The following is a 27,320-nucleotide window of genomic DNA, read 5'->3' as shown; positions in this document are numbered from 1 at the left end:
CTCCAAATACCAAAATGTTTTAGAAAATTGTCAGCGGTATAGAAGCTTGGTTTGTAAATCTAAATGAAATAAGAGATAATCCGTAAGTTAACGGGTTTAACATTACCTGGTGGTGAGTGAGGGCGCTTAAATCTTAATCAGTGGGTCGTGGGTTCGAGTCTCCGTCACTCCAAACATGCTGCTCTCCCCTTTTAACTGTGAGGGCATTGTAATGTTACAGTCGATCCTATTGTTCGTCGGTAAAAGAGTATCCCAAGAGTTGGCTACGAGTGGTATGAACAAGCTATCTTATCTTTAGAAAAGTCTGTCGCTGATAGCCAGCACAGATATCCCTTATGTATCTTTGCGCAAACTTCTAAACAAATAACTTAGAATAAGGTAATGTTACATTATCTCGGTGCTTAATTTTGCTAGCTTCTAAATGGCGGGAAACTACATGTGATGGTCGTTCTGTGTTGTCAGTAGCTTTTTTTTTTTTCTCAAGTATACAGTTATATTAGTTTTAGATCGATCGCTTTGCATACTATAGCTCTAAACACCCGTGATTAAAATATAATGAGAATGTTAAAGTATTTCAACCACACTACGTCTGTCGTGTGTAGTACCAACAAGGTTTTTGTCCGGTAACAGTGTTCATTAACCCTGCTGACATACGACAGGCACAGTAATGTAAGTTATATAGTATATTAAAGTTCATGAACCAGATTGTGTAATGAATTGTAATTTTCAATTTTATTTACGAATTCGATTGTAGGGTAAAAAGGTAGTAATATTTCAAACACTAATTATATGTTATTTTACTAAATTAACATAACTACCATGCACAAAAACAGGCATACCAGCATAATTAGTCGTTGTCTTGTGTAAATGCTGATGAGTGATAATGGTCATCGTGTTTTCCCAGGACTGAACATTTTGATCTCATTGTTAGAATCAATAATAAGTAAAATTTAAATATTGTTTGATTTTCAAAATATTTTATGATCTTGCAATAAATTTATAAAGTACGAACCTTTCTAACTATAACATAAAATTTTGCCTAAATTATTGGCTAGGTTTCCGTTGTTTGTAAGTTAGGTCTTAATAAATTTCTTCCTTTTACTGTTTGGTAAGAGACTGCAAAGTTTTGCTATAGCTAGTTATATGTAACTGAAACCTTATGCCGTAAAACATGTTCGTATTCATTTTAGGGGTAAGAGCGAAATGTTTGTAATTAGTCCTACGGGAATGGCGTGTTTTCATTGGGTACAAAATACACACACACACAAAGCTCTGTCCGATCGCCACCTATGTTGGTATTGACCTTGTCAATAGGCAGCACATGATTTGTTGATCGGGCTTCAATGCAACAGTAAAGAAAGTGTGAAACATACCACGTGACGTGATCTCAGCCAATCACAGGAAAGAGTTAACGTTATGAGGTTTAATGAAAACTGTACGAGTAAGTCAGTCACGTTTAGGTTTAATGTAAATTTTTTTTAACGTTCAAGACTTGGTTAGGAATATACAGGTTCTAACCTTTTATCATCTGTGTTAAGGTTCATGCTTAAACTGCCGATATAGGAAAAGTACGGCTATGATTTTATTTAGAATAGTGCTTTTAACCCTTTTTTTTTGGCCTGTGAGTTTGAAGGTTGATAATTCAGGTCCTCGTGTGTGCTGTATTAGAATGATAGTCCAATATCACTGTTCTGTAAGACAAATTGTTGGTTAGTTGCCCTTCTCTAGGCTTATCAATCTAAAATTAGGGATGGTAGCCATGCGTAAGATAGGTAGCCCATGTGTAGTTTTGCACGAAACTTCTATTGTCAGATCACATTTAAACACACAAGTCTGTGAATTATGTATTTATTTGATATGCACATGTAATATGCATGTGAAATATTCTCACGGTGAGTTCAAATCCGTAGCAATTTGTATTGTTTGTAATTCTTAGTTTTCTAAATTACACGTTCGATTTTAGATTTACGTAAAATGTCAGCTTATAAATAAACGAGTAATGACAGTTGCTTTCAATTCTGTTAGATGGATCAGTGCCCGGTCTAAAGACTTGTAATTCTAAAATCCGGGTTTCTATACCCGTGGTGGTCAAAGCACAGATCGTCAGCCCCTTGTATAGCTTTGCGCTTGTCACCGAACAAACAGTAATTAGGTTTTGAATCTTAATGATTGTAGGTAAACATTTGTTATTGACCGTGTGGTATGAATACCGAAAAATTGACTTTAAACGTGTTTGTTCTTAAAATTCAAGCCCGAGATCGAGAAAAGTGTAGCTCAAATGGGTCATTTTTAAAATATTTTAATACCTAAAAAGTTTCCAGTTTTTTTTTTTAGTGTCGCTAAATTCGCAATAATTTGAGAAGTTTTGGGGGTCGGGTGATACTTTGTCCATTTTGGCGTTATAGTAAGTCGCAAAAATAAAACGTAATGAAGGTCGAGGTATCGTATACGAAGCGCCGCCATATTTCAGCCGCGCACAACGGCCTATTTTACAAAATGGCATCATTACGGCGTGGAGTTTTCAAGATAAGAATTCATTGAAAATTTTCACAGTAGTGTAATTTTTAGAACTAATATTTTTAATGACAAAAGTGATCGAGCTACTAAATCTTATAGTTCGGTTTAAATTAATCTAATAATGAAATAAGAATATAATGCGTTTTTCTTGTTAGTTAACCCCAAACATTGAAATCGAAATTAGAGAATTCATCGAAAACGTTTATTATATAAGGGAAAACCTTGATGCCACAAATGCAACAAACTTGTAAACTATGCTTCCATAGAATATTATACAATTTTGATACATGAAATTTCTAAAGAGCATATAGAACTTAAATATAATGCGCCAGAGAGATTCCTGTTTTCAGAAGTTGTTTAGGAGAAGCATATCCTCTTGGTGTTTATCATTGGGCTCATTACAGTTAACAGTTTAACTGCTCTCTTGTTCTTTCAGGTATTCCTCTGGGGGTATATTGAAAAGTTTTACAATAAACTTGTGCCCTTGAAGTTAAATTACGGAGGGAAAGTGCGTGACGTCTAGACTTGCATAACTTATAGGAAGATTCTTGTATACCTAGGACTGAGCATGGCGTTATGGATGAGATACTATGATTCACGTGCTGTTATCTATCAAAATAGCAAACGAGCGCTCTGCACATAAAGTGCCGTGGTTGTAGTACAATTGATTTGGTCAAATTGTGCTAAATTGAGAACAGTAGTTCCAGCTGATGATGACTGGTTTTGGCCTCATAAAGAAATGCTAACGTCAGCTTCGAAATTGAATAAACAGGAATATTTCTGTGTACACTTAACTGAATAGATTCAAAAAGTTAGGATTTGTCATTAGAACATGACAATGTTATATATTTATGAACGTTTTTAACTGGTTTTAGTACCTGTTTTGAAACATTAATTTCAGGTTCATTCTTGTAGAAGTATTTTGAGATAAACTTTTACATAGGTTTATATAAACTAATAATGAAACTAGTAAAGAAGGATTAGCATGGTCTGAGACGGAAATTTACTAGTATTGCTATTTTTGTGTAAGCACACTTCGGAAATGCGTATTTTGTGTTTGTTTTATAACTTGAACAGAATTCATTGAAATTATGTGGGAATAAATATTTAGCTTTGACGTCAGATTGTAGGGATTGAACCATTATATTGTACTTTGTGGTAGATCATATTTCAAGTTAATTTATTGTAGATCCATTTACTGGGGGATCCATTTAGAATTGTAATCCGAGGGTCGCGAGTTTAAATCCCCCCCTCACACCAAAGGCTCGGCATCCGATGGTCATGGGTTCGAATCCACGTCGTACCGAACATGCTCGCCCTTTCAGCCATGTGGTCGTTATAAAGTGACGGCTAGCGCAAATAGCCCTCGTATGGCTTTGCGCGAAATTCAAAAAAAACAAATCCATTTAGAATTTTTCCTGTGATTGGTTTAATGAAACCGGTGAATTGTGCTGTTTTCTCAGCAAAATACAAGTTTAATACATACTAGTATTTCTACATTGTAGGAGTTACTGTTAAAATGTAATTATTAGAGAAATTTTGTTAGAAATTAAAGTAATTTTTGTTATTCATTGTTAAAATTAAAAGCTAAAAATTAAGTGTTTTGTAAAAATAAATTGAATCTGTTCATATTTCCAGCTAGGTGTAACAGTCAGGGTTGTTTTCTTGTCAGTTCGTTACATTCTTCATAAATACGAGTTCAAGTTTTGTTTTTTCTGTACTCTTAGGTTTACAGGAGAGGTTTGTTGTAATCTGTATTTACGCTAAGAAAACATTGGCAGCGTGTTTTTTTAATAATACGATAATTAAGTTATATAGACTTGTATATTTTGATTATATTATTTTTCGTATCAGTTGCTTTAAAAAGGTTCAATTCATCATTGTCCATAAGTTAATATTGTCTTTAATTTTAATAATATATATATTGTAATGTGTTGGAAGTAAAGTGAAATCGGGTGATTCGAACTTTATTAACGAAATGTGAAACTTAGGGCAGTAAATTTGAGTAAATATACGAACTTGTGTTATTAGTTTTCTAAACCTAACATTAAAGCACCAACAGTTTCCGTGTAATAAACCGTGAATAGCACTTAACAAGTGGAAGGACAAAAAATGCATTTGAAAATTAAATAGTTTCTATACTTTTTTGTATCAGTTTAAGAGTGTTTATAAATTGAACTGATGTGTGCTTTGTTGTGGCTGTTGTCAGTTAGTACCATCACCTGACGTCATGGTTAGTTTAAGATAGTAATTAACAGTTCAGTTCTTTCAATAGGAATAACACGTACAACTTCCACGAAGTTCCAGATCAAGGTAAATGTGAAATTGTTTATTCTGTAACATCCTGTAAATAGTTATAAATAAATATCTACTTATTAACCAACATTTGTGGTCTCATCTTTATTTTGCATTCCTTGATTACCAGGACACCAAAAAAAAAAAAAAGGAACAAGACATTGCAGTTTAGTCGACACACACACACACACACACACACACAAAATCTTGCTGAAATACATATTTCCATAGCAGTTTTGTTGTTAAATGCAGTGTGTACGTGATTACATGTTATTAAATATTAGGAGTTTTTGTATTATTATTATTATGGGGAATTGGATGTACTTTAAAAGTACGGGACCATTGAAGTGTAACTTTCCAAATAAAAACCGTTTCACGAAAACTACCAGGGATATAAAATGTATCTAATGATTACTGACGTAAAATTCGGTTATTTTACACTTGATAAGAAACTATTGATCGATTCATTTTATCACAAGTGTTAAAAATATATAAAATGCAATATTTAAAAACTGATGAAACGTATTAGTGTGCATTAGAATGAAACGCAGGAAGCATCGAAATGTAAACGAGTAGTGGCAAAGGAGCATGCTATTTGTGATTGCAAGTAAACACGACCAACCACAAGTGCTTCACTGGTAATAGTTTTTGACGTAGGAAAGTTGAGCGTGTGACGTCATTCGTCACGTGACGAACTGATTATCTAATGGTAAGATCACGCTCCAATCACAGGGTTCCGAGAGACGCGAAATGTGAAATTTAGATCTTAAAACCTAAAACTTGTACGTACCGAACGTACTTTATTTTAGACCATATCTTGAACGGTTAAAGTAATTAAGTGTCCCCAGTGATTATATAAACTTCCGTTCCTGCGCAAAACGAGATTTAAGTGATGCTGAGAAGAGGGGTGGATGGAGTAAATGTTATCTGTTTTGATTACTTTTATTTGTTACACGAATTTAACTGTTTTGAACATCATTCACCGATGTAAAAGGTATTTCTCGTGACATTTTACGGAACATTTTTTGACTTATTAAATTTTGCCCCTAATACTTTAGAAAATATTTGTATTCTGACTTTTTTTTATATATATAAGATTGTTTTGTGGGTTGTAAGACCGCTCATTAAATATTAGTTTCCTTTGTTATTTTACTCAGAAAACTGTTCATCCACATGAAATAAACCTATTAAACTGATGTGAAATTTACAGGATTTCTTTTTTATTGAAAAACGTAATCACTGTCAATTATTTTAATACTTTAAGTAGTGAATTCTAGTGATAACACAAATGTCAAGACAACTGTTTACGCACTGGTAAAATTAAAAGTATAGAAGGTCAAAAACAGCGACAAATGTAAATGAAAAGCCAAGTTGAATTCTAAGATTCATTTAAGGAAGCTATTTACTGTACATATAAAGTAACTGTTGGTGAAATGTCTATACATCTCTCACTCAAAGAGTGAGTTGTGTATCATGACGAGGCTGTTGAAACTTCTCAAAAAAGGAAAGTGTTGACAAAGCGGTTGAAATGTGAATTTGTTTACATTGTTTAATAGTAAAGTACAAAAGCCAAGTCATTTTTGATGTATAATTTGTGTTGGCTATTTAAAAACAAAAGTATTTGGAAAAATACACTCACATAAACAGGAGATAAGTTTTAATTGGCTCATCATAAATATCTGGGGAAATTCTCAATATCGATCATCCATGAATTATTTGAGTAGTGTTTAGATAAAGACGACGTACGTTCCGACAAAATCCAATCTTTTAATGCGTGATTAACTGAGCAACTTGTTCAGTTTGAATTTACGTAGGTTAGAAGTCTGAACAAGAAACAAAGTTAACGTATACGTAAAGAAAGTTGTGTTTCAACTTCTTAGTTTGCTTATTTAGCGTTTCATAAATTCAAAACTAATTGGCTCGAGGGTATGCATTAGTAGTTTAAGGAAATGTTCCTGCCTCTTATATTCGTTAATAGACATGTATTAATGAATAAGAGATGCATAAACTAAGGATTTAGAGGGAAGTACTATGGATATTAGATTTAAAAGGTATGGATAAAATATCTCTATCATTCTGTTACGTGGTGGACTGGGGGGTATCCGGTTGTTAAACTAATTGTTTTAAATACATTCCCATAAAAACATTTCAAAATAGTACTTACTTTTTTAACGTTAAAATTTGATGAAATTGCTTGTGGGCGTTGGAAGCTGTAACTATGCGAAGGAAAAAAAACTAACATTGTAATTTTTAATTAGCACAACGTCTCCGAGGTAATTTTGATTCATCATATTACGGAGTAATTCGTATTTAACAGCGTTTTGTTTCAGTTTTTTTTCATGTCTTTGAGTGGCGTAGTAATCCAACCTAAATTAGTTCACTAACCTGCTTACGCGACTCGAGGCACGATGGGAGAATAAATCGAACTGTGGGAAACTCGTGACGATCGTCAAGTAAGTAAGGATGAGATTGTAGTGGCTCGTTTCAGTGTGACGTTAAGTAACGTAAGAGGAGCCTCATACAGATATCACGTTAATTACTCTATCTATAGACAAAATGAAATATTGAATTTGTCATTTCATTGAATATGAAAACGCTTTTAAAATATTCTATGGACACTTAAGGCATTGTTCTACTTATTTCTTTCACCGTCTTCCGGAATATATTTGCAAGTCAAAATATAACCAATGTGTTTACTCTTGTATCACAAAATTTGAACTGCGACGTACAACTTAATTAGTCAATCTTCTACACCCTTGAACAAACATTTTCATGGTTCATTTATTTCATGTATCAATAACCCGTGAGGGAGGATGTAATTACCTACTAAGCCAAACATGGAGTAACGACCACGTGATTTTGAACGGGACACGTTTTTATGCAGTAGAATTGAAACAAGATTTTGTGAAGCGTTCACAGTAATAAAGTGAGAGTTATGTTATTTTGTCTTTATGTATATTTAAAGTAGTAAACTTGAACTCTTTAGTAGTTATAGTTTCTGAAGTACTTTCCCCAACTCATCAGACCGAAATGATGTACATTACGTTGTCCAAGGAGCTGGGCGTAGCGTAGGGATTAGTATGCCCGGATCACGAATCTGAAGGTTCGTGGCTCGCGTCCCTTTGGCGTATAAACACTGGGGACTGCGAATACATTTTAGGACTGATAGTAAAATCTCACTGTTGGAATAGAAGATATGGCGGTGGGCTAACTAGTTGACTTTCGTCTATTATCAGTTCAATATTATAATTTCTATTCACAGTTAAATTTTGAGTAAAAATTGAAAACAAGTGAACATTTGTAAGTTTTTTTCTAATGTATAAACGTAAATGTATTAATTTCAAATTTAGAGGCGGAAGTACTGTATTGACAGGTTTTGTGTTTTAACAAAACCACGTGTTTTAACGTTGTACGTCAGTCTGTGAAATTAATGAGACGATAAAGAAAGTTTTTGGACATTAAAAACTGTTGTCTTAATTTTGATGTCGTATGCACTAACTCGCCCATATAGCGTGTGTTTGTAATAGTTCTAGAAATTACCATCTTGAACTTAAACATTACGTGAATAATTAGGCAGAGTTTTACTGTCATTCCATTATGATTGCTGTTAAAGTGCACAAAAATAGACGAATATTTGTATCATTGTGGTGAAATAATGAAACTTGTATATTACAGTTTTATTATTGTTATAATTCTTTCGTTTCCTTTTTTTAATTTTAAACAGAACTCTTGAACCAGCTTCTAAAGTTTGTAGTTTAAATAAGTTGAACATTGAAATATTGTGTGGTTGGACATTGTGAACTGTGAGATTTATAGTTTGATGGCTTGTGTGTGTTTAAATTGTGTTTATTCCTGCTAGTCAATAGTTCTGTATAATTTTGGCTGACTGAGTTGTGTCCACAATTGATGTTTTGTGTTTACCAGTTCAAGTGATGATGTGGCAGATGGTCCTGATATGTACATTTTGTGTTTAAGTATTTCATATATTGGCCTTTATATGTTTATTACATTTATTGAGTAATTAATGTGCCTTTTTCTTTATAGCATATTTTGGACAAATGAGAAACAGAGCAACATATGATCTTATGTCATTGGCATTTATTTTTTAGATACAGTTTTAAATATTTGATTTCTATCTCTTACAGTCTCATGAAAAAGTTTTCCAAGAAACTTGTAAGTCGTTGTGTCTACTGCAATGTTTTGCGATCAACAAATCCAGAGATTCTTAGCTTGTGAGTATACTTCTGTACCCATGTATTATTGTAAAATAAAACTTAAAAAAAATAATTTTCACTGTATCTCTTTCATTGGAAGTGACAATAATTTACATTTTGCTCTATTTCTTCTTGTGTACTTAGTTGGAAACAGTGTATTACAAATATGTCTTCACATGGCATGTGTTTTGAGAATGTTTGTTATCAATGTAACTCATTAATTCAGATGAATTAAATAATGATTTTTACATATGTTTAAAAAGATAATTAAATTCAAAGAAGGGTTGCTATATATTGAAAAAATAAAGAAACTGTCCTATTAGAATACAGCTATCCTACTTGTATATTCTTTAATAGTATTACTGCATTTTTCCACATTTTTTTTGGTACAGTATTATTCTAGTAATGTCTTTCATTATTTAAATATGAATGTATATTAGTGTTCATACTGATTTAAATTTTTGATAAACTACATTATTTTAGGTTGAACTTTGTCATGACTAGCATTGTATTTTGTTTATAAGCACCATTTTGTTGTTTAGCATAAAATTTGGTCTTGATAATATTTTAAATTCGTTTATGAAGATTTCTCCATAATTCAATAAGATGTTTCAAATAATATTCCTATTTTCATTATGAGAGTTGGTGTTAATAATTTCAGTTTCTTCATAATTTCTTTATTATTATGTCTGTTTTGAGCATCTCTATTTACCCGATTTTAAGTATCTTCTTACATTATATACATATTTTAATTGTGAAATGTATTTCTTCAGAGATTTTTAAATAATTTTAGTTTATTAGAAATTGTTTGTTGTTGAATGTTTTAATATATTTAATATGATTTTAATGTATTGATGTGTTACTCATTATTTTAATGTATTGATGTGTTACTCATTATTTTAATGTATTGATGTGTTACTCATTATTTTAATGTATTGATGTGTTACTCGTTATTTTAATGTATTGATGTGTTACTCGTTATTTTAATGTATTGATGTGTTACTCATTATTTTAATGTATTGATGTGTTACTCGTTATTTTAATGTATTGATGTGTTACTCGTTATTTTAATGTATTGATGTGTTACTCGTTATTTTAATGTATTGATGTGTTACTCGTTATTTTAATGTATTGATGTGTTACTCGTTATTTTAATGTATTGATGTGTTACTCGTTATTTTAATGTATTGATGTGTTACTCGTTATTTTAATGTATTGATGTGTTACTCCTTATTTTAATGTATTGATGTGTTACTCATTATTTTAATGTATTGATGTGTTACTCATTATTTTAATGTATTGATGTGTTACTCATTATTTTAATGTATTGATGTGTTACTCATTATTTTAATGTATTGATGTGTTACTCGTTATTTTAATGTATTGATGTGTTACTCGTTATTTTAATGTATTGATGTGTTACTCATTATTTTAATGTATTGATGTGTTACTCATTATTTTAATGTATTGATGTGTTACTCGTTATTTTAATGTATTGATGTGTTACTCATTATTTTAATGTATTGATGTGTTACTCATTATTTTAATGTATTGATGTGTTACTCATTATTTTAATGTATTGATGTGTTACTCATTATTTTAATGTATTGATGTGTTACTCATTATTTTAATGTATTGATGTGTTACTCATTATTTTAATGTATTGATGTGTTACTCATTATTTTAATGTATTGATGTGTTACTCATTATTTTAATGTATTGATGTGTTACTCATTATTTTAATGTATTGATGTGTTACTCGTTATTTTAATGTATTGATGTGTTACTCGTTATTTTAATGTATTGATGTGTTACTCATTATTTTAATGTATTGATGTGTTACTCGTTATTTTAATGTATTGATATGTTACTCATTATTTTAATGTATTGATGTGTTACTCATTATTTTAATGTATTGATATGTTACTCATTATTTTAATGTATTGCTCATGTTATTTTTTGTCATCCATTTTTGTTTATTAAATATTTCTTTAGAGGGATATTCTATTTGAATGTGCAATTCAATAGCAGGCATATAGTATATCTTGATTGTTTTGTATGGAATGTTTTTGATAGGTTTTTAAATAGTGATGGCTGGGGAACTCTAAATCATTGGATTCAAGATGCCAAGGACACGGAAAATTATCCTTTTGTTTTAGAGCTTCTGAAGCTTTGCCATTTATTACCTATGACAGTAGAAAGACTTAAGGAAAATAACACTGCAAAACTTGTGAAATCATTAACTAAAAGCTCAAATGAAGGTTAGTTTCAGTATCTTATGATGGACTTTACAGTCTAGTTTCCAAATGAAATGTATATTTATATATGTGATTTCACTAAAGTATTGTTTTTCTTCTTCCAGTCTTAGCTATTATTACAATTAATAATTATGGAAGGTGATTCAGCTTAAGTAAAAACTAATAATATTTGGCCTTTAACCATTAGCTAGCCACTGTGCTGTTGGTTGTGATATATAGAATTATAGGCCAGTTCCTATTTCATAGAATTCTACTTTTATAATTTTATTGTAAGAAATGTATTTCATTAAATTTTAAGATAGTGGAAGCTCAAAAAATCTATTGCATGATATATGAATAGTGAATGAATTTTATGTCTCTGGATTTTTAAGAAAACCTAATGTTATAATTTTTTTGCGATGTGAAACCTATGTTGGTAACCAAATTAAGTTAAAATGTACTTCATTTGTTTTAATTAAATCCAATTATTTTCAATGATACATTACTTGGTAGTGTTTGAACATGTATTATAATTAACTGAAAAACACAGTTTCTGCCCATATTGGATATCATCAATGCAGTGTAAATTACTATAATTTTAATAACACTACAACATGAATATGTAATCAAGAGTAGTTTATACATTTAAGTAGAGTATGTAGGTTTGTTTAAAAGAAGCTTAGTAGTCTTTATACATGCTGCTCCAGCATGGCCAGGTGGTTAAGTCACTTGACTCATAATCCAATGATCATTGATTTGAATCCCTGTTGCACCAAACATGTTTGCCATTTCAGCCTTATTGAGACAGTAATTCCCATTATTCATTGGTAAAAGAGTATCCCAAGAGTTTGTGGTGGGTGGTTATGACTAGCTGCCTTCCCTCTAGTCATACACTGTAATTAGGGATGGCTAGTGTAGGTAGCCCTCATGCATGTTAATTATAACAAAATCTTTAAATTTTGCTATTTAATAATCAGTACTTTTATTTAATTCAATTTTCTATTATTATTGTAATTAATTTCTTTTTCTAGATATTAAAATATTAGCATCTGAAGTTGTTGAAGAGTGGATGAAATTAATCAAAGGAGAGAAGGCTGAAAAAACTGAGAATGTTTATGAAAAATTGGGTATGAGTTATCTGTATTTTAGTTAAATATATTTTATTCAGTTTATTCTGATAATAGTTTATTTTCTGTAATATAAAATTACGTGGACAGTTAATTTGAAAATTTTGATGCCACAATGTCATACTTTTTATTATTCTGAAATTCAACGAATGAATTATCAGTTTGGATAGTTCAACTCATTTTTTCCAGGTACCCGATATATTTCAACCAAACTTTTGCTGTTTGATTTTTTATTGTAAGAATACTATGATGTTTAATTCATCTGAACAATAATCTTATTATTTATTTTTCTATTATAACCTTTTTGATGTTTAACCACAGTTATAATGATTTTAATTGATGATTTTGTATTGTATAATTTTTAATGTCCAACATTTTTCTTTTTTTGCAAATTCCATATCATATTTCAATTCATGGTTTTGTTAATGATATTAATATTGGTTTTACATTTTCATTAGGTTACATTACAAACAAGCTATAGGAAATACTGTAAAAAGTTTCATTATTTTAAAGTAAAGAGAAATTTTTATTAGAAAATTGGCTTCCATAAACAGTAGTATAACAGATCTTTCATATTAGTTGAATTGTTTCATCTTTTGTGGCTTATAAATATCACCAAATGTAAGGCTCAAATTAATAAAAATCCTTGTAGTGATAAAATTGTGTAATGTTATTTGCATTATCTATTATCTGTGAAGTGCATATATATGTGAAATTAATTAAAAGAAAGAAGGCTTGAAACTTTATATTTAATAACTTTAAATATCCATCATAGATATTACTTTTGTGTTCCAGAATATAAATAAACTTTTATTTTCTTTCTTCACATATATATAATTCCTTATAATTATATATACTTACATCTGAATATCAGTTAATTTAAAAGTTTTTTTTGTTTTGAAACTTTATTTACTTAATTTTGTTTAATGTTACATGTTCATGTTGTTTCAGAAAAAAATAGAAAGAAGAAAAAGAGAGAGAAAGAGCAAAGCAAAGTGAGAGAAAATAAAACTGACAATAATCATGATAAAATCAGGGAAGAAAAGATTCGACTTAAACAAAAGATTGTAGATAATAGTGATCTAGAAGATGTAAAGCCAATACTGTCAGAAGAACCACAGATTAAAAAAGTTAAGACTGACAGACCAAAAACAGTGAAGGCTTACCAGACAAGGTTCCGATCTACAGGTAAAAAACTTTGTTTTTCTCCTCTTTCTTCTTATTAATTGTGAAAGTATAGAGTACATTAACCCTAGTGACCTGACTGATGCATTTAAATATGTGTTTATTTAACAGATATACTTGCCTTTGTTACAGGATTGTTTTTAAGGTATAGCAAATATTTATATTACTTAAACATGTAATGTAACAAATATTGTGTTAATTATTTCATGTTGTGAAATAATAAGAGAATTTAACCTTAACTTACTGAAATGTTATGTTTTGAGAATGTTGAATGTATGGTTATGTGCAACTTATTGGTATTGTAAACTTTTATACCATGTCCGTGACTCAAGAGGGTTTTAATATTACTAGATTATCAAACATAGATTTGATTTGATGTTTACTAGAGATTGTTTAAATTAACTGTTTAAGGTTTGAGTTTCAATGAAGTACCTTTCTTATTAAGTTAAGGTTGCTTGAACTAACTGTTTTACCCATTAAGCTAAAGTTGCATGACCTTACAACATTTTTTCCCATTAAGCCAAAGTTGCATGAGTTAATTACATTTCTTCCTGTTAAACTAAGATTACCTGAATTTTAGTACCTTTCCTCCTGTTAACTAAGACTGCTTGAAATAAGTACATTTATTATAATTAAGCTAAGGTTGTTTGAAATAAGTACTTTTCTTTATATTAAGCTGTGTTTGGTTGGACATAAGTACCTTTCTTTCCCCTTAAACTGTGATTGCTTGGATTGAATATTTTTCTTCCGATTAAGTTAAGATTGTTTCAACTAAATTCTTTCCCTTTGAACAAAGGCTGCTTCAACCTAATACATATTCTTCCCATGACCAAACTAAGATTGCCTCAGCTAAGTGCATGTCTTTCCTGCAGGCTTAGAAGAGGCCACTCCTTTACCTAAAGACGTTCATAAAAAAATTCCTACAGTAGACAAAACCGCTGCCGTGGCTGCAGCTAAAAGTGCTGCGAAAAGATTTAATGTTACTAGGGAAGTCAAACCTCCAGAAAAAAGGATAAAACCTTCAAGTCTGATTACTGCAGTGGAAGAAAACAATACAGGCCCTGGGATCAAACTGATCCCTCCAAAACCAAAACGTACGTTATATATTTCCAGTGTTAAAACAGATAATGCATTTTATATTTTTGTAATAAAATTATTTATGTTGTCTGCTTAAACTGTTTGGAGTAGGTAAGACAATTTTATAAAGATATTATGATTTTTGTTTTGGTGTCCAAGTAATTGCTAAGTCTGTTATTGGTTTTGTAAAAACTGAATATAAATTTCTTTTCTTTTTTAAAAGACATCTTACATTTTTTTTAATAAAAGTGTCAAGTTTTAATTTAATAATGTTAAATATCCATCATGGAAATTGTTTTACTTTTGTGTTCCAGGATATAAATAATATTTTTTTCCTTTCTTCTTATTTTACATGTGTATCATTTGTTGTTTGTATTTTGTTTATCTAAATATATTCACAAATACATACACAAATATGCCATTTGTCTATATTAATTCCTCAAAATTCGTTAGTAGCAACAGTTTCTCTTCATGAAGGTTTTCTTATTTTATATGAGGAACAGACTATATTCAATGTAAAAGTGGCTTCGTTTTCTCTGTATTCTTCATAATATTTTTCTCTTTGGAAGAATTTCTCTTTTTCTTCTTCTTTCTCTCTTTTAACTTAAGTTGTAGAAAGAAGCTTGCTTTCTAACTGGGGACTTTTTTATTCTTATTACAACTGTTATAGAGGATAAACTTTATTTTTGAAAGAAGTTTTTTTTATTTCTTTATTCAGTTCTTTATTTTTGGGGCCCATGAAGATTTTTATTTTGTCTCATTTAGAAGCACAGTTTCATCAGATGTTTATTTCATTTTTGAGCAATACGACTGTTGTTACAAAGATACCTCTTTTGTTTTTAGCATTGCATTTTATTTATGAAGATACTTTTATGTTTTTAAAAAAATGCTGTTTCAACTTCTTTAAGTTGTAGATATTTATGATAATACTTGTTTTGTTTTTTTGTAATAAATAATTTTAAATGTTTTATGTGAAAAACCTGTAAACAGAAAGTAACTAAGACTTGTACCTTGGTTTCCCTGGTTAGCTCTGCCACTGAGCTAAGCAAGTGTACAGCTTGTTCCCATCATGGTTACTTGTAAAGTCTCTTGCTGTTAGTATGATCACCATGCTACTTTGTGATAGGTGCAAAGACTGAATTATATAAATTTATCATAGACTTACAATTATTTATTTAAAGTCATCATGACACTTGTTTTGTTTGTAGCGGTTCATGTTCTTCACGAAAGTGCTGGATTCATGGATGCTCTTGTTGCTACTCCAACACCTACACCTCGTAAAAAAAAGAAAGCATCAGCTGCAGCTAAATCCCCAACAACTCCTCCATCTCCTACAACTAATCCTCCAAGATTTCAGGTTAGTCTGAAGGTATTTTGTGCTACCTATTTGAGATTTAAACAAAAATTGTATTTAATGATTCATGTGGAAACGTCTTTCGTGAATACAAATTCTGTGAAGTAGGATCTTACTCAGAATGATATCTTAACATTTTTATTAAAACTCTTCCATTGAGGTGTTGTGGTTTTCACAGGCTTGTACAGCTGTGGAGTAAAATATTACTCCAAGCAATAGTTTGGAGTGTTTAAAATGGTGATACAAGTAGTATAGATTGGTATCCCACTTTGTGTTAAGAAGTTATTTTCTTAAATATATAATAGCTATCTGGGAAACAGGTGTATGTTGTTGTAATATTAGTCTTTTATACTATTAAGTACATCTACCCCCACTAGAAGTTGACAGTATTTGAATTATATTAATTTCCTTTGAAGGACAGATTAATTTACGTTTGTGCAGGTTATAAGTAATTAAGTCAGGTTTTAATATTCATAATTACAATAGATATTGTATTCAGTATAACATTATTTGGTTTCTTTAGTTCTACAAAGATACTCTAGAAACTTCCACAGATGAAAAGGAAGAAACTGAAGGAGGGGAATCCAAGGTGTCTGAAAGAAAGGAATCCACTTCCTCCACTATCATTGAAGAATCCCCACAATCCCCAACAGAAACATCAGCAGTGCTTGAAAGTACCAAACAAACAATAAGAGAGCAGCCAGTTGATGACACAGGAGAAGCTGGTAAACATTTGAATGTTTCTTCTAATTTTTCTACTGATTTTCTGCTGTGATGATAAAACAAAATTAGTTAATTTCTTGCACATAAACTGACTTTTGTAGACTGTTAATGAATAGAGTCCTGAGTAAGAAAATTCAAGAGAATTACCTGAAGTGTCAACACAGTTATTAAAAACTGTTTCTGTGATCATACCAATAAAATTTGTGTGGCTAAAAAATTTGAAAATCCTGATTGTTTTTTTCCTGTGTTCTTTATGTATTTCTAAGAATTTCATAGAATTAAATAAAGCTATATACATTAGTGTTCACATGAAAACATCATAGTATGTAAATAAAATAGCAGTGAGCATTTTTAGGTAATATCCCTAGAGAAACGTTTATACATATTTCATTGTACTTTTCATTGTGCATTATAGTTGGCACGTAGCAGCTGGTCATGTCTTCATTATTTTGGGTCATATAAATTGGCTTGATAATGTTGCCTTGAGTGTTGTCATTTGGAGTTTGCACTTTTCACATATGTTAAACCAATACTGGACAGTGTTTGAAGTTTTGTTGACTAATAATTAGGCACTTTTGAAAATGCAAGTTACCCAGAAGAGAAAAAAACAAAAAACTTGTAGAAATGATAAATGTGAATACTGTTTGTATAATATCATTTAAAAAGAAACTTAAAAATTTGTGAAACTATTCTAATTGTTTTCTTGTTCTTATAGCAGACTGGATTGATTCTGAAAAGGATCGAACTATTCAGTATCCACTGCAGTCCATTTTGTCACATGGTAAAAGGAAGAAAGAAAAGAAAATGGTGAAGTGGCCTCAGGAACACAAACTACAACAAGTATATTTTTTTGAAATGGATGAAACTGAGAGAGGTAAGTACACTTTAGTTTGGTTTATTTTTAAATGAATTTTGTTAGTTTATTAACCTTGATATTCTGAAAAGAACAACAATCTAAATTGTTAGAAACATCTGCTCACGAACATTGTGTTCAAAATTATAACAGCATACTAGTTTGTTTTTTTGGTTTTTCATATACTTAAGTAATGCTTTTGTGTGTTTGGATGCAAGAGTTGTTTTCAATGAACTGTCTTGTGTGTATATGTTGATTTCTGTTTATCCTTTCTTGGTTCAGTAAATTTAGTCCCTTGTTACATTTATTCAACAGTATTTTTTCAGCTATTTTTTTGAGTCAAAAAGAAAAATTAAAAAAGAATTTAAAAAATTCTTTTAAAAATATATTTCCAGACTTTTTTTCTCAGATGTTATAATAGTAACGTTTTTCTTCACAGCCTTATTTTGCCTATTTCTGTATATAAAATACTGGTAATCATTCAATATTTCCTCTTGTTGCTTATTGTTATTACTGTCATCTAGGTTTCTTAAACTACACTATATTTATTAACATTTTGAACTTCTGAGTTATTCTTTTCATTTCAGTAAATGTGAACCACACAAAAGAATTTGGAGATATGAAACACATAGAAATGAGGTTGGAGAGACAAGCCAGAGAAACAGTTCGTCGATTGATGGACGACCATATGGAGGAAACTATTCCTGTAAGTTCATTTATGGTTTGTATAAAAGTTGAAAATGTGACATTTGGTACTACATGAAAAATTAACAATTAATTGCTGTTATGGACAAATCCTGTTTATTAATGTGGCTGCTTCCGATTATTTCTTTCTTGATAAATATACCCAAGTGCACATAGACATCGTTAGTGGCCCTGCACATACACATAATTAGTAGACCACAAGTGCATGCACATATAATTCATAGTCCCCAAGTGCATGTACACATGATTAGTAATCCCTAAGTGCACTAAGTCATAAGCAGAAGCCTCCAAGTGCAAGTACACATAAGTAGTGGTCCTCAAATGTCCATACACATAATTGGTAGCCTCCAAGTGCATGTACACATAAGCAGTAGCCCCTAAGTGCACGTACACATAAGCAGTAGCCCCTAAGTGCACTTACACATAAGCAGTAGCCCCTAAGTGCACGTACACATAAGCAGTAGCCCCCTAAGTGCACGTACACATAATTAAAAGCCTCCAAGGGCACTTACACATAAGTAGTAGCCTCCAAGAAAGTATAAGTAGTGACTGAAGTGTATCACAAAAGGACTCTTCATACTCAACCAACAAGTTTTATTATTCTACAAACACTAGCACAGTTTATTGTTAAGCAATCAATACATGTGGTATAATTAGCAAACTATTGCATCATTTATACGCTACATAGTTATTTGAAAGTTAGAACACTTTAGCAATCGGGAGGCACTACAAGCAATGTACTTCAATAACTTATTGCCTTCTTTAAATAAAATGATAATTTCCATAATAAATGTAAGAAGCATTCATCATATACTTAGAACACTGTTTCACCTTTAAAATAGTCCCCAGTTGTGTAAATAAGATTAAACATTTATAATGCTAAAATTGAGGTTTTAATCCTTCCTTACTTTACATATGACACATCATCTCTTGTGTAGCTTTGCATTAACACAAGAAAGTCCATAAAATAATACTTATTTAGCACATCTCTCCATATACTCAATTAATGTTACTTACAATGTTTTCTTTTTTCTTCCTCCTTTTGTGAATAACTATATTTTCATTTTGAAAGTTCTAATTATGTAACTTAATTGGTTATTTTATCAACAGTGGAAAGTTCCATACCCCATTGACTTTCTGCAACAGTTAGTAGTTCCAGGGCTTAATAGTCAGGAGAAAATATTACAACAGGAGAAACAACAAACCACCTTGCAGGAGATCTTTTTCAATAAGAATATGTAAGTTGTTATTAACTTGTATTGTTTTCTCTGCATATTGGGAAATGCAGAGAAAAAAACATCCTTATAAAAAGTGTTTTGCAAAAATAAAACAAAAACTGACCAAGTTACTGGTCATTAAACACAAAAATAAAACAAAAACTGACCAAGTTACTGTTAGTTGGTGATTAAACACAATTTATCTTTTTAAACAAATAAGTAACCAGTTAACTTAAGAAGTAATTTTTTTATGTGTAATATTGCTCCAAAATAATTTTACTGTTTGTAATAATATTATGTAATGTACTTTTATCATATTTTACTGTGTTTAATGTTCCTTGATACGGCCTTGAAGAAACTTGGAAGTCTTCTCTTTAATATAGAATTTACAGTTTTTTGTTTTGTTTTGTTTTTTGCACTGCTTTCAAATGTTGTGGAATTTTTCTTTTCTTGAATCTAAGCCTGATTATCTGTACCAGGATATTTTTGTACCATAACACTTAGCCCAAAAGAGATTACAAGTTTAAAAAAAAATTGTATAAGCTAGGTGAACTTGTTTGTAAAATTGTTTTCCTTTATGTAGAATTCTCAAATTCTATAACTAATATAATATATATAATATACATCCATGACATGAATGCTCATATTCAGTAATTGTAACTATTTAGATATGTAAAAGTTTTTTTCTTATAGGCTTCCAGACACACCCCAAGAACCTGAACCTCAGTTGTTTCATGCACAGGAGCCTGTAATTATTCCTCTGGAAGATGTAAGGAGTTTTTTTATATATATTATTAGTACTTCTTGCTACCTTTCTTATGTTGAATTCATGTCTTAAAGCTTATAATGTCAACCACCATGTAGCTTTTCACTTACCAACAAATAAACATGTTATTAAGTTTCTTCACTTTTAGAAAAACATCCATATTTAGAATATATCAACAACACAGTTTAGTAAAAAGTAATTACTTAAATATTGATTCAGGGATACCTGCAACAAGCTGATTGGCAGTGTATTATATAAAAATAACAGTCCTTGTAATGAAGAATGAAGGTTTATTGTGCAGGATACTGTTTACTTTCAGTAGTTGAATACCATAGCAGCTGGAGTCAGTAGGTTAGTATATAATAAGAAAGAAAATCTCAAACTAAAAAGTAACATAACTGAGGAATACATGAAACATGGAAAGAAACTTCTGGTAAAGGTGTTTTAATTATACTTTGTATAGCTTTTGTTACTGGTGGATTATATGAGATAGTGTTAGCTAAACTTCAAAATAATGGCTAAATCTTATCATTATTGTTCAAGGACTGTCCAGAAAGTTCATTCTTCTTTGTAGAAAATATAACTTTCAAAATTTCAAACTTTATACTTAGTTTATCCTAAACAACAAGTGCGCTTAATTTGTTATTTGAGTAAAAAAATAAATTAGGCTTCATCAAATTCTTTCATAGCAATAAGTGGGAAGAATTAAAATATTTAATAATGATTATTACCTTTAGAATATTCAATTTCCAGTTTGTTTTATACATAATGTGGCTTTTTTAAAGTGAATTGTGTGGCAACTTTTGACAATAAAAGATTCTTAAATATTCAGGAGAACAACCCTGGGGCAGTGATTGACTATTCAACAATAGATTTACCTCGACCAAAACTGGACCTTCCTCCTGTATTGTCCCATTTAATGGTGTCTCTGTCTGAAAAAGGATACCCAGTAGATCATGTAAGCTAAGTGATAGATTTATTCTTAGATGACGTTCTGTGTGTTTTAAGAACGATTTAATAACATATCATAGTTTTCTTCAATTTTATAACTAATACTTGACCTTTCCCTATTCTATTTTCTCTCTTTCTCTCTCTCTCAGAAATTATATATTGCCTTTTCAAAACCCCAGTGTTTCTCTTCTCATTCAATAAAAATTAAGATGAAAGCTATTAAATCCTGTATTTTGAAAGTGTGGTTCTATTATTTTGTGAAACTAAGTTATAAAAACTCAGTTTTTCAGTCAGCCCGAACCTCACACGTATATATTTCTGTTTTTATGGAAATGTATTAAAATATAGGATTTAAGAACTAGTGATAATAAAAGTTTTTAACTTCAATACTAAACAAAAGTTGTAACAAAAGCTTTAAGTTGGTAAGATTTGTTTTTAAAACATGAGAAATGTACTTTTGTTCCAATAATATTGTGGTTTTTTATAATTGCTCAAGTTGGAAAATTAATTGTTTGCTTAAAGAAATTAGCCAGAAAAATCTTTATACTTCTGACCATTGAACCTGTAAAAAATGAGCACTTTCACATTACAGCCTATTGTTACCTAGAAATGGACATTAGTTTCTCTCCTCTAGGTTCAGTATTATTTATAATCAATCTTATGATGACCACTGAGTTCTAATATCTGCTGTAAACTTTTCGATATATCTTCATAGTATTCTATTGAAAAAGGTATTCTATTGCAAATTAAATACAAAACTTTTTTTTGTTGTGATAAAATCTGATTTTTAATTTTTGATTTTATTCATCCAGGTTTCGGACTTCTTTCCAAATAACCCAGACAGTATAGTTCATGCACCTGATATTCCTTCAGGTAATATATTAGAAGATCTACATTGTAGAAAATATGAGTATAAATATCTTTATGATACAGAAAACCTTGAACCATATAATGCCAAAGTAAATAAAATTTTCTGTACTAAAAAAGTATACGCAGATTGACATAACAGTAAAACAAAACGTATATCTTTAATATCAAACACGTACCAACCAACAGATGGTTAATACATTATCTATGTCAACATCAAAGTGTATATATAAGAGATACGTTCATCTATTGTTCATTTGTATATTTATTTTATAAATGTAGAAGTTGATATAGATAAATACAATATTGTTTGCAAAGTTAAAAGTGATATCAAAATTAACAATATTTTATGTATATTAGGTATATAATAGAAGTGCATCAATACATTTGTACAAATTAAAATTTAACCAATCAGTGGTTTTCTTTTAAACACATTTATGTGTATATTAATTGACCCTTTCACAGCAGGCTTGCACATTTTGCGGAAATTTAGTTCCAAATTTCACTCGTACAACAATACGTGCAATATATATATATATATACAGATTTGTTTAAGGAAGAATAATGCTAATAATGTAAATTTAATCAAGAACTTAGTTTTGTAAATCTTTTCAGAGACTTGCAAAGATCAACAACTCTGGGATCGAGACTGATACCATTTGTATATATGCAAAAACGGCTCGTTTGGGTTGAGAAAATATTTTACATAGAAGAGCGAACAACGTTTCGACCTTCTTCGGTCATCGTCAGGTTCACGATATGTAAAATATTTTCTCAACCCAAACGAGCCGTTTTTGCATATAAATTTCTCAACAAGTGGGTTTCTCGACATCACAGATCATAACATATATTATAATATTAATTTCATTTGTGTACATTAACACTAAAGGTTATTAATTATATTTTGCATCTAACATGATGACTTGCACAGAAAGTATTTGAATGGGTTCCTGTTGTGAAAGGGTTAATTAATGTTTAAAGATGTTAAAGTGTGTTATATTTTGTTTTTCTTCATAAGGTTGAAAAGTGCTATATGTTAATGTTAACTCATATCTTTGGAACCAACAGTGACAGTTTTAGTTTTTAATTATTATGGATATGTATAAGTACTGATTGAAACATTCTGGATATCTGTTATTTATTTCATTTCTCATCCTATCTCCAGTTTATCACAATGAATACAACCCACCATCACAACCACCACGACCTCAAGGGCTTATTGGAAGCTCTCCAGTACACCAGTATAACCCTCCTCCACCTCCTCCAGTCACTGAACAGTTTTACCCCCACGACATCCAGTTGGGTGGTCAGTGGGGTCCATTTGAACAAGAGCTGCCACCCCCTCCAAAATATCCTGAGAATTTCTCTCCTCAGGGGCCACAGCCTATATTCCAAAACTCTAGGCCTCCTCCCATGATGAGTGGCCTTCCAAGAGGAAACAGACCATTACCACCACCTAGGATACCAGACATGCCTCCACCAATGAGACCACCCCCTATGAGAGGAGGTTAGTGTTAATAGCTCTTTTGTTTTTTATAATATAGTTCTTTAAATGTTTATAAGTTAACCAGTCAAGTGCTTCATTGGACTTGCATATACTGATATCTATAGAGAAATCAAGGAAGTGTATTTGTATCATGTATGGAAATTACAAAAACTGTGATTATTTTAGTACTTGATAAGAGAAGAAGGTATCAACTACTTGCCTGATATAATTTTTGCATCTGTGGAAACTATTTAAAATTCTGTTAGTTCACTTCTCTTGTAGGAAAAAAAAGTATTTATATTGTAACCTAGCTTGTGTTTTTCAGAAAATTACAACAGGTATATGTTATCATTTTTCAATAAAAAGGAAGGGCTGTATGAATATAAACATATTTTGTGTTTTATGAAACCCTTAAAAGGAAATACACAAAGACAACAATTTCTTGTTAGAATTTACCATTTCCCATACAGTCTGTTATATATGAAATTGTCCCAAAGTAATACAGCTGTAAGTCTACAGATTTACAATGCTAAAATCAGGGGTTTGATTCCCCTTGGTGGACTCAGTAGATAGCTTGATGTGGCTTTGCTATATGAAAGAACACAGTGTAGTTTTAAATGATTAATGATCGAGGCAGATTGAACACAATAATGAGATATTTATAAATATCTAGAAATAGACTGAGATTTCATAACAGGTAGAATTATAGCAGGTTTATGTTGAATTCTGTTATCAAGTCTTTGTTTGGTAATCAACATGAAAGTATAAACTGTTTAATTAATTTTCCATTTTATCAAAAAATTACAGTTTCTCAGTATATGCAAAGCAGAATAATTCATCTAAAAAAATGTGTGTTTTTAACAGAATATTTCTTTTAAGTTTCAGGACCACCAGGTGTAAGAATCAGAAGTCAGCCATGGGTCCCTTGCAGACATTTTGTGTCTGGAGGTTGTAGGCTTGGAGGAAAATGCAAGTTCCTCCACCCAGGAGTCAATGGCCCTCCTCTGTGAAAGAAGGAATTGTGTTAGGCAAAGATCGTTCCCCATAAAACGAAAGTTTTCCATTGTTAAGGTAATGGTTCTTTGTTTATAAAACAAAGGATCTGAAATGCTTTATTGACACAGCACTCTAAATTCCATAAGTGGAAGGGTCAGATGTAAACCTTGTGAGCATCTACTATCAGTAAATATCCAGAGGTTAATATCTTGTGAAAAACTGAGGTGTCAACCTTTTCCAAAGTATCGGGTGTAGATCTGATAATAATAATGTTACGCACCAAAAATCATGCAAGTTTGTCTGTGTTGTAAAATATATATATATATATATGAATATATTTTTTGGACTGGTACATGTACAGTGAACTATTTTGACTAACAATGAACAGTTGTTGCTCATCTGCTGTTAGAAGGAAACATTACGTTAGTGACCTGTACATGATGTGAAGTGCCTTCAAAGGACCTTTGTGGTGTTCAACATGAATGTAAATTTGACCTGGGAAAGAAGGACGTTGTGTTCTTTCCTTCTGTGTTCATTCAACGTTTTCTTTTACCATCTGATAATTCTAGGTTTCAGTGTACGAAAGAAGACTCGAGTAATGGAATTGTGTGTGTAGAACTTGTTCTAAAAGAATACTTGGCACAATTTGAAGGCAAGACACTCCATTTGTGGCTTTCCATACCATGTAAATATCTGAATTTGTAATTCTGTTTGTAGTATTCAGTGTGATATTACTTTAGTTATATGTTAATATGTCTTTAAAAATTCCACGTATTCCTTTTAAGGAAGTGCAAATAAAATGAATATACATCTGTGATGCACATGTGTGGCCTTTTCACTTCAGTTTAATTCTACAAAGAATAGTGCTATTGAAGTAATTCTAGCCTGTTATTGTTGGGAAATTCTATTAACATTTTTTTTTAGTGACTACGTAATTAACTAGTACCAGACTTCAGGTATTGAAACTGCAGTAGAGAACTCGTTCTAGAAAATAAATGGGATTTAAAGTTTTAATAAGCTGAAAATATATGGTGTTGCACAGTTGTTACTTCATGTTTTCTGAGAAGACTGAAATAACCTGTTAAACATTTATTGTTATATATTTAATATTTTCATTAATTTAATTTATCACTGTAATTTATGGGAAACAAACAAGAATTTTGTGTTTTAAAAGATCGCTATAAATAATTGTAAGACCTGACTATGAGAAAACGATGTATAACAATTATTGAGGTTTCTATGGCAGTATAAAAACTTTCTTATATTTTTATGGAATAATTTATATATTAGAAAATTTGAAGAAAAATGTTCGCGTAAAAATTTATTCAATTTTTTTTTCCAAAGTGAAAATAATTTTATACGTATTGGTTGTTCAGTGTTTGTTTTCTTCTAATAATCAAATACATTTACAAATACAAACAATACTTTTTTGTTTATTTTCATATAAAAAACAGCATAAATATCTTGCTTGTGCACACATTAGAGTTTGAGTTGAACCGTGAGGACTGAAAAGTACCAAACTTAACAGCTGAGATGGAGAAAAAAACTAGAGCTGCCAAAAGTTTAAAAGTCCAGTTTCGTTTAGAATTTACAGAAAACCTAACTTCCCTGAAAACCTTAAGACTAGATTATCGTTATTATTATCACAACGAGACTTTTTATTATTTTGTTCAAGACCAGTAATAATCATTAATAGTAATTACAAAATTCGTAAGTTTTTATTACGAGACTTTTAATGTTACATCCATTTCCTCACATAAGAATGCAACATAAGGCAAAACTCATAAACGTGGAGATGCTTCTATTACATAATATTTTGGTATTTGTATGTTATATATTACCTGTAGCACATTCTTATTCTTCCTACAGGAGAAACAAAAATCACCAACTTAGCCTAATATGCATGATCTAAGTTCATTGGATTGACTTGGTATTAGCGAAGGGATGCTAACTGTAATTGCTTAATTATTACATTTATCTGCACGAAATGTAGTAAGCTTTTATAAAATGTACACAAAAATCCAGATGGGGATACAAAGGTATTTGTGCTCAGGACATCAGTCGGAATGTAACTCTCTGAGTACAATGTGTACTTAAGCCTATAAGCTATGATTGGTATCAACGGTTACGGCAGAGCTAATTATTAGCAATCCTATCCTAGAACTGAAGTTCCACTGATTATGCGTAACGATCCTCCATTGTGTGTTGGAAAAATTGCATTTCCAAAGCCACTAAAATATATTTGAGTAAAATTTATTGAAAACACAGTGTTTGGTACTTTACTTCGTTAGTTAGAAATCATGAAGTCGATAATAACTGCAATGAAACGATCTATCATTTCAAAAGACGTTACTTGCCACAGGTCAAGATCGATTTTGATTTTTCCATATCAGGCGTGACTCATCTGGATATAACCGGTTCGAACTAGTTGAAACTGCTTTTATCTGATTTGGTAACAGTTAGAACCAGTGGAAACTAATATGGAAGGAACCGGTTTCGTGTGGTCTGATGTGGAATGGTCGAAACACGTTTATGACGTGGTTATACGTAACAATTGCATTTTAGTTTCAGATTTACGTACAGTTACTCGACTAGCAAAAATATTTTTTTTTTTTTTAAATATGCTCCGACAAATTTCAGAGAAGAAAAGATGAGAATAATAATTTTCCTATAATCAGTGATGACGAGAAACCCACTTGTTGAGAAATTTATATGCAAAAACGGCTCGTTTGGGCTGAGAAAAAACACTT

At 30.8% G+C, this 27,320-nt stretch overlaps 1 protein-coding gene across 4 annotated transcripts in view; it reads left to right on the top strand.

The window, feature by feature from the left end:
* Window positions 1-25,387, top strand: part of LOC143243132 (serine/threonine-protein phosphatase 1 regulatory subunit 10-like) — an 83,982-nt gene extending 58,595 nt beyond the window's left edge. The window contains exons 1-16 of one of the 4 annotated variants that reach the window (XM_076486935.1): window positions 5,644-5,806; window positions 8,958-9,044; window positions 11,103-11,287; window positions 12,295-12,390; window positions 13,342-13,578; window positions 14,448-14,669; window positions 15,861-16,009; window positions 16,530-16,731; window positions 17,445-17,603; window positions 18,170-18,288; window positions 19,398-19,525; window positions 20,198-20,273; window positions 21,103-21,228; window positions 22,034-22,094; window positions 23,254-23,595; window positions 24,454-25,387. In XM_076486935.1, coding sequence (XP_076343050.1) covers window positions 5,733-5,806; window positions 8,958-9,044; window positions 11,103-11,287; window positions 12,295-12,390; window positions 13,342-13,578; window positions 14,448-14,669; window positions 15,861-16,009; window positions 16,530-16,731; window positions 17,445-17,603; window positions 18,170-18,288; window positions 19,398-19,525; window positions 20,198-20,273; window positions 21,103-21,228; window positions 22,034-22,094; window positions 23,254-23,595; window positions 24,454-24,584 — 2,394 coding nt within the window. In that variant the 5' untranslated portion in view covers window positions 5,644-5,732 and the 3' untranslated portion in view covers window positions 24,585-25,387. Of the gene's footprint in view, window positions 1-5,643; window positions 5,807-8,957; window positions 9,045-11,102; window positions 11,288-12,294; window positions 12,391-13,341; window positions 13,579-14,447; window positions 14,670-15,860; window positions 16,010-16,529; window positions 16,732-17,444; window positions 17,604-18,169; window positions 18,289-19,397; window positions 19,526-20,197; window positions 20,274-21,102; window positions 21,229-22,033; window positions 22,095-23,253; window positions 23,596-24,453 lie in introns of those variants that run through there. The other 3 variants (XM_076486925.1, XM_076486922.1, XM_076486932.1) reach the window with 3 other exon arrangements.
* Window positions 25,388-27,320: the final 1,933 nt, after the last annotated feature.

The sequence above is a fragment of the Tachypleus tridentatus genome, chromosome 2 (assembly GCF_004210375.1).
Source record: "Tachypleus tridentatus isolate NWPU-2018 chromosome 2, ASM421037v1, whole genome shotgun sequence".
In the NCBI taxonomy this organism is placed as follows: Eukaryota; Metazoa; Arthropoda; class Merostomata; order Xiphosura; family Limulidae; genus Tachypleus; species Tachypleus tridentatus.
This window is presented reverse-complemented; position numbering and strand designations above follow the sequence as displayed.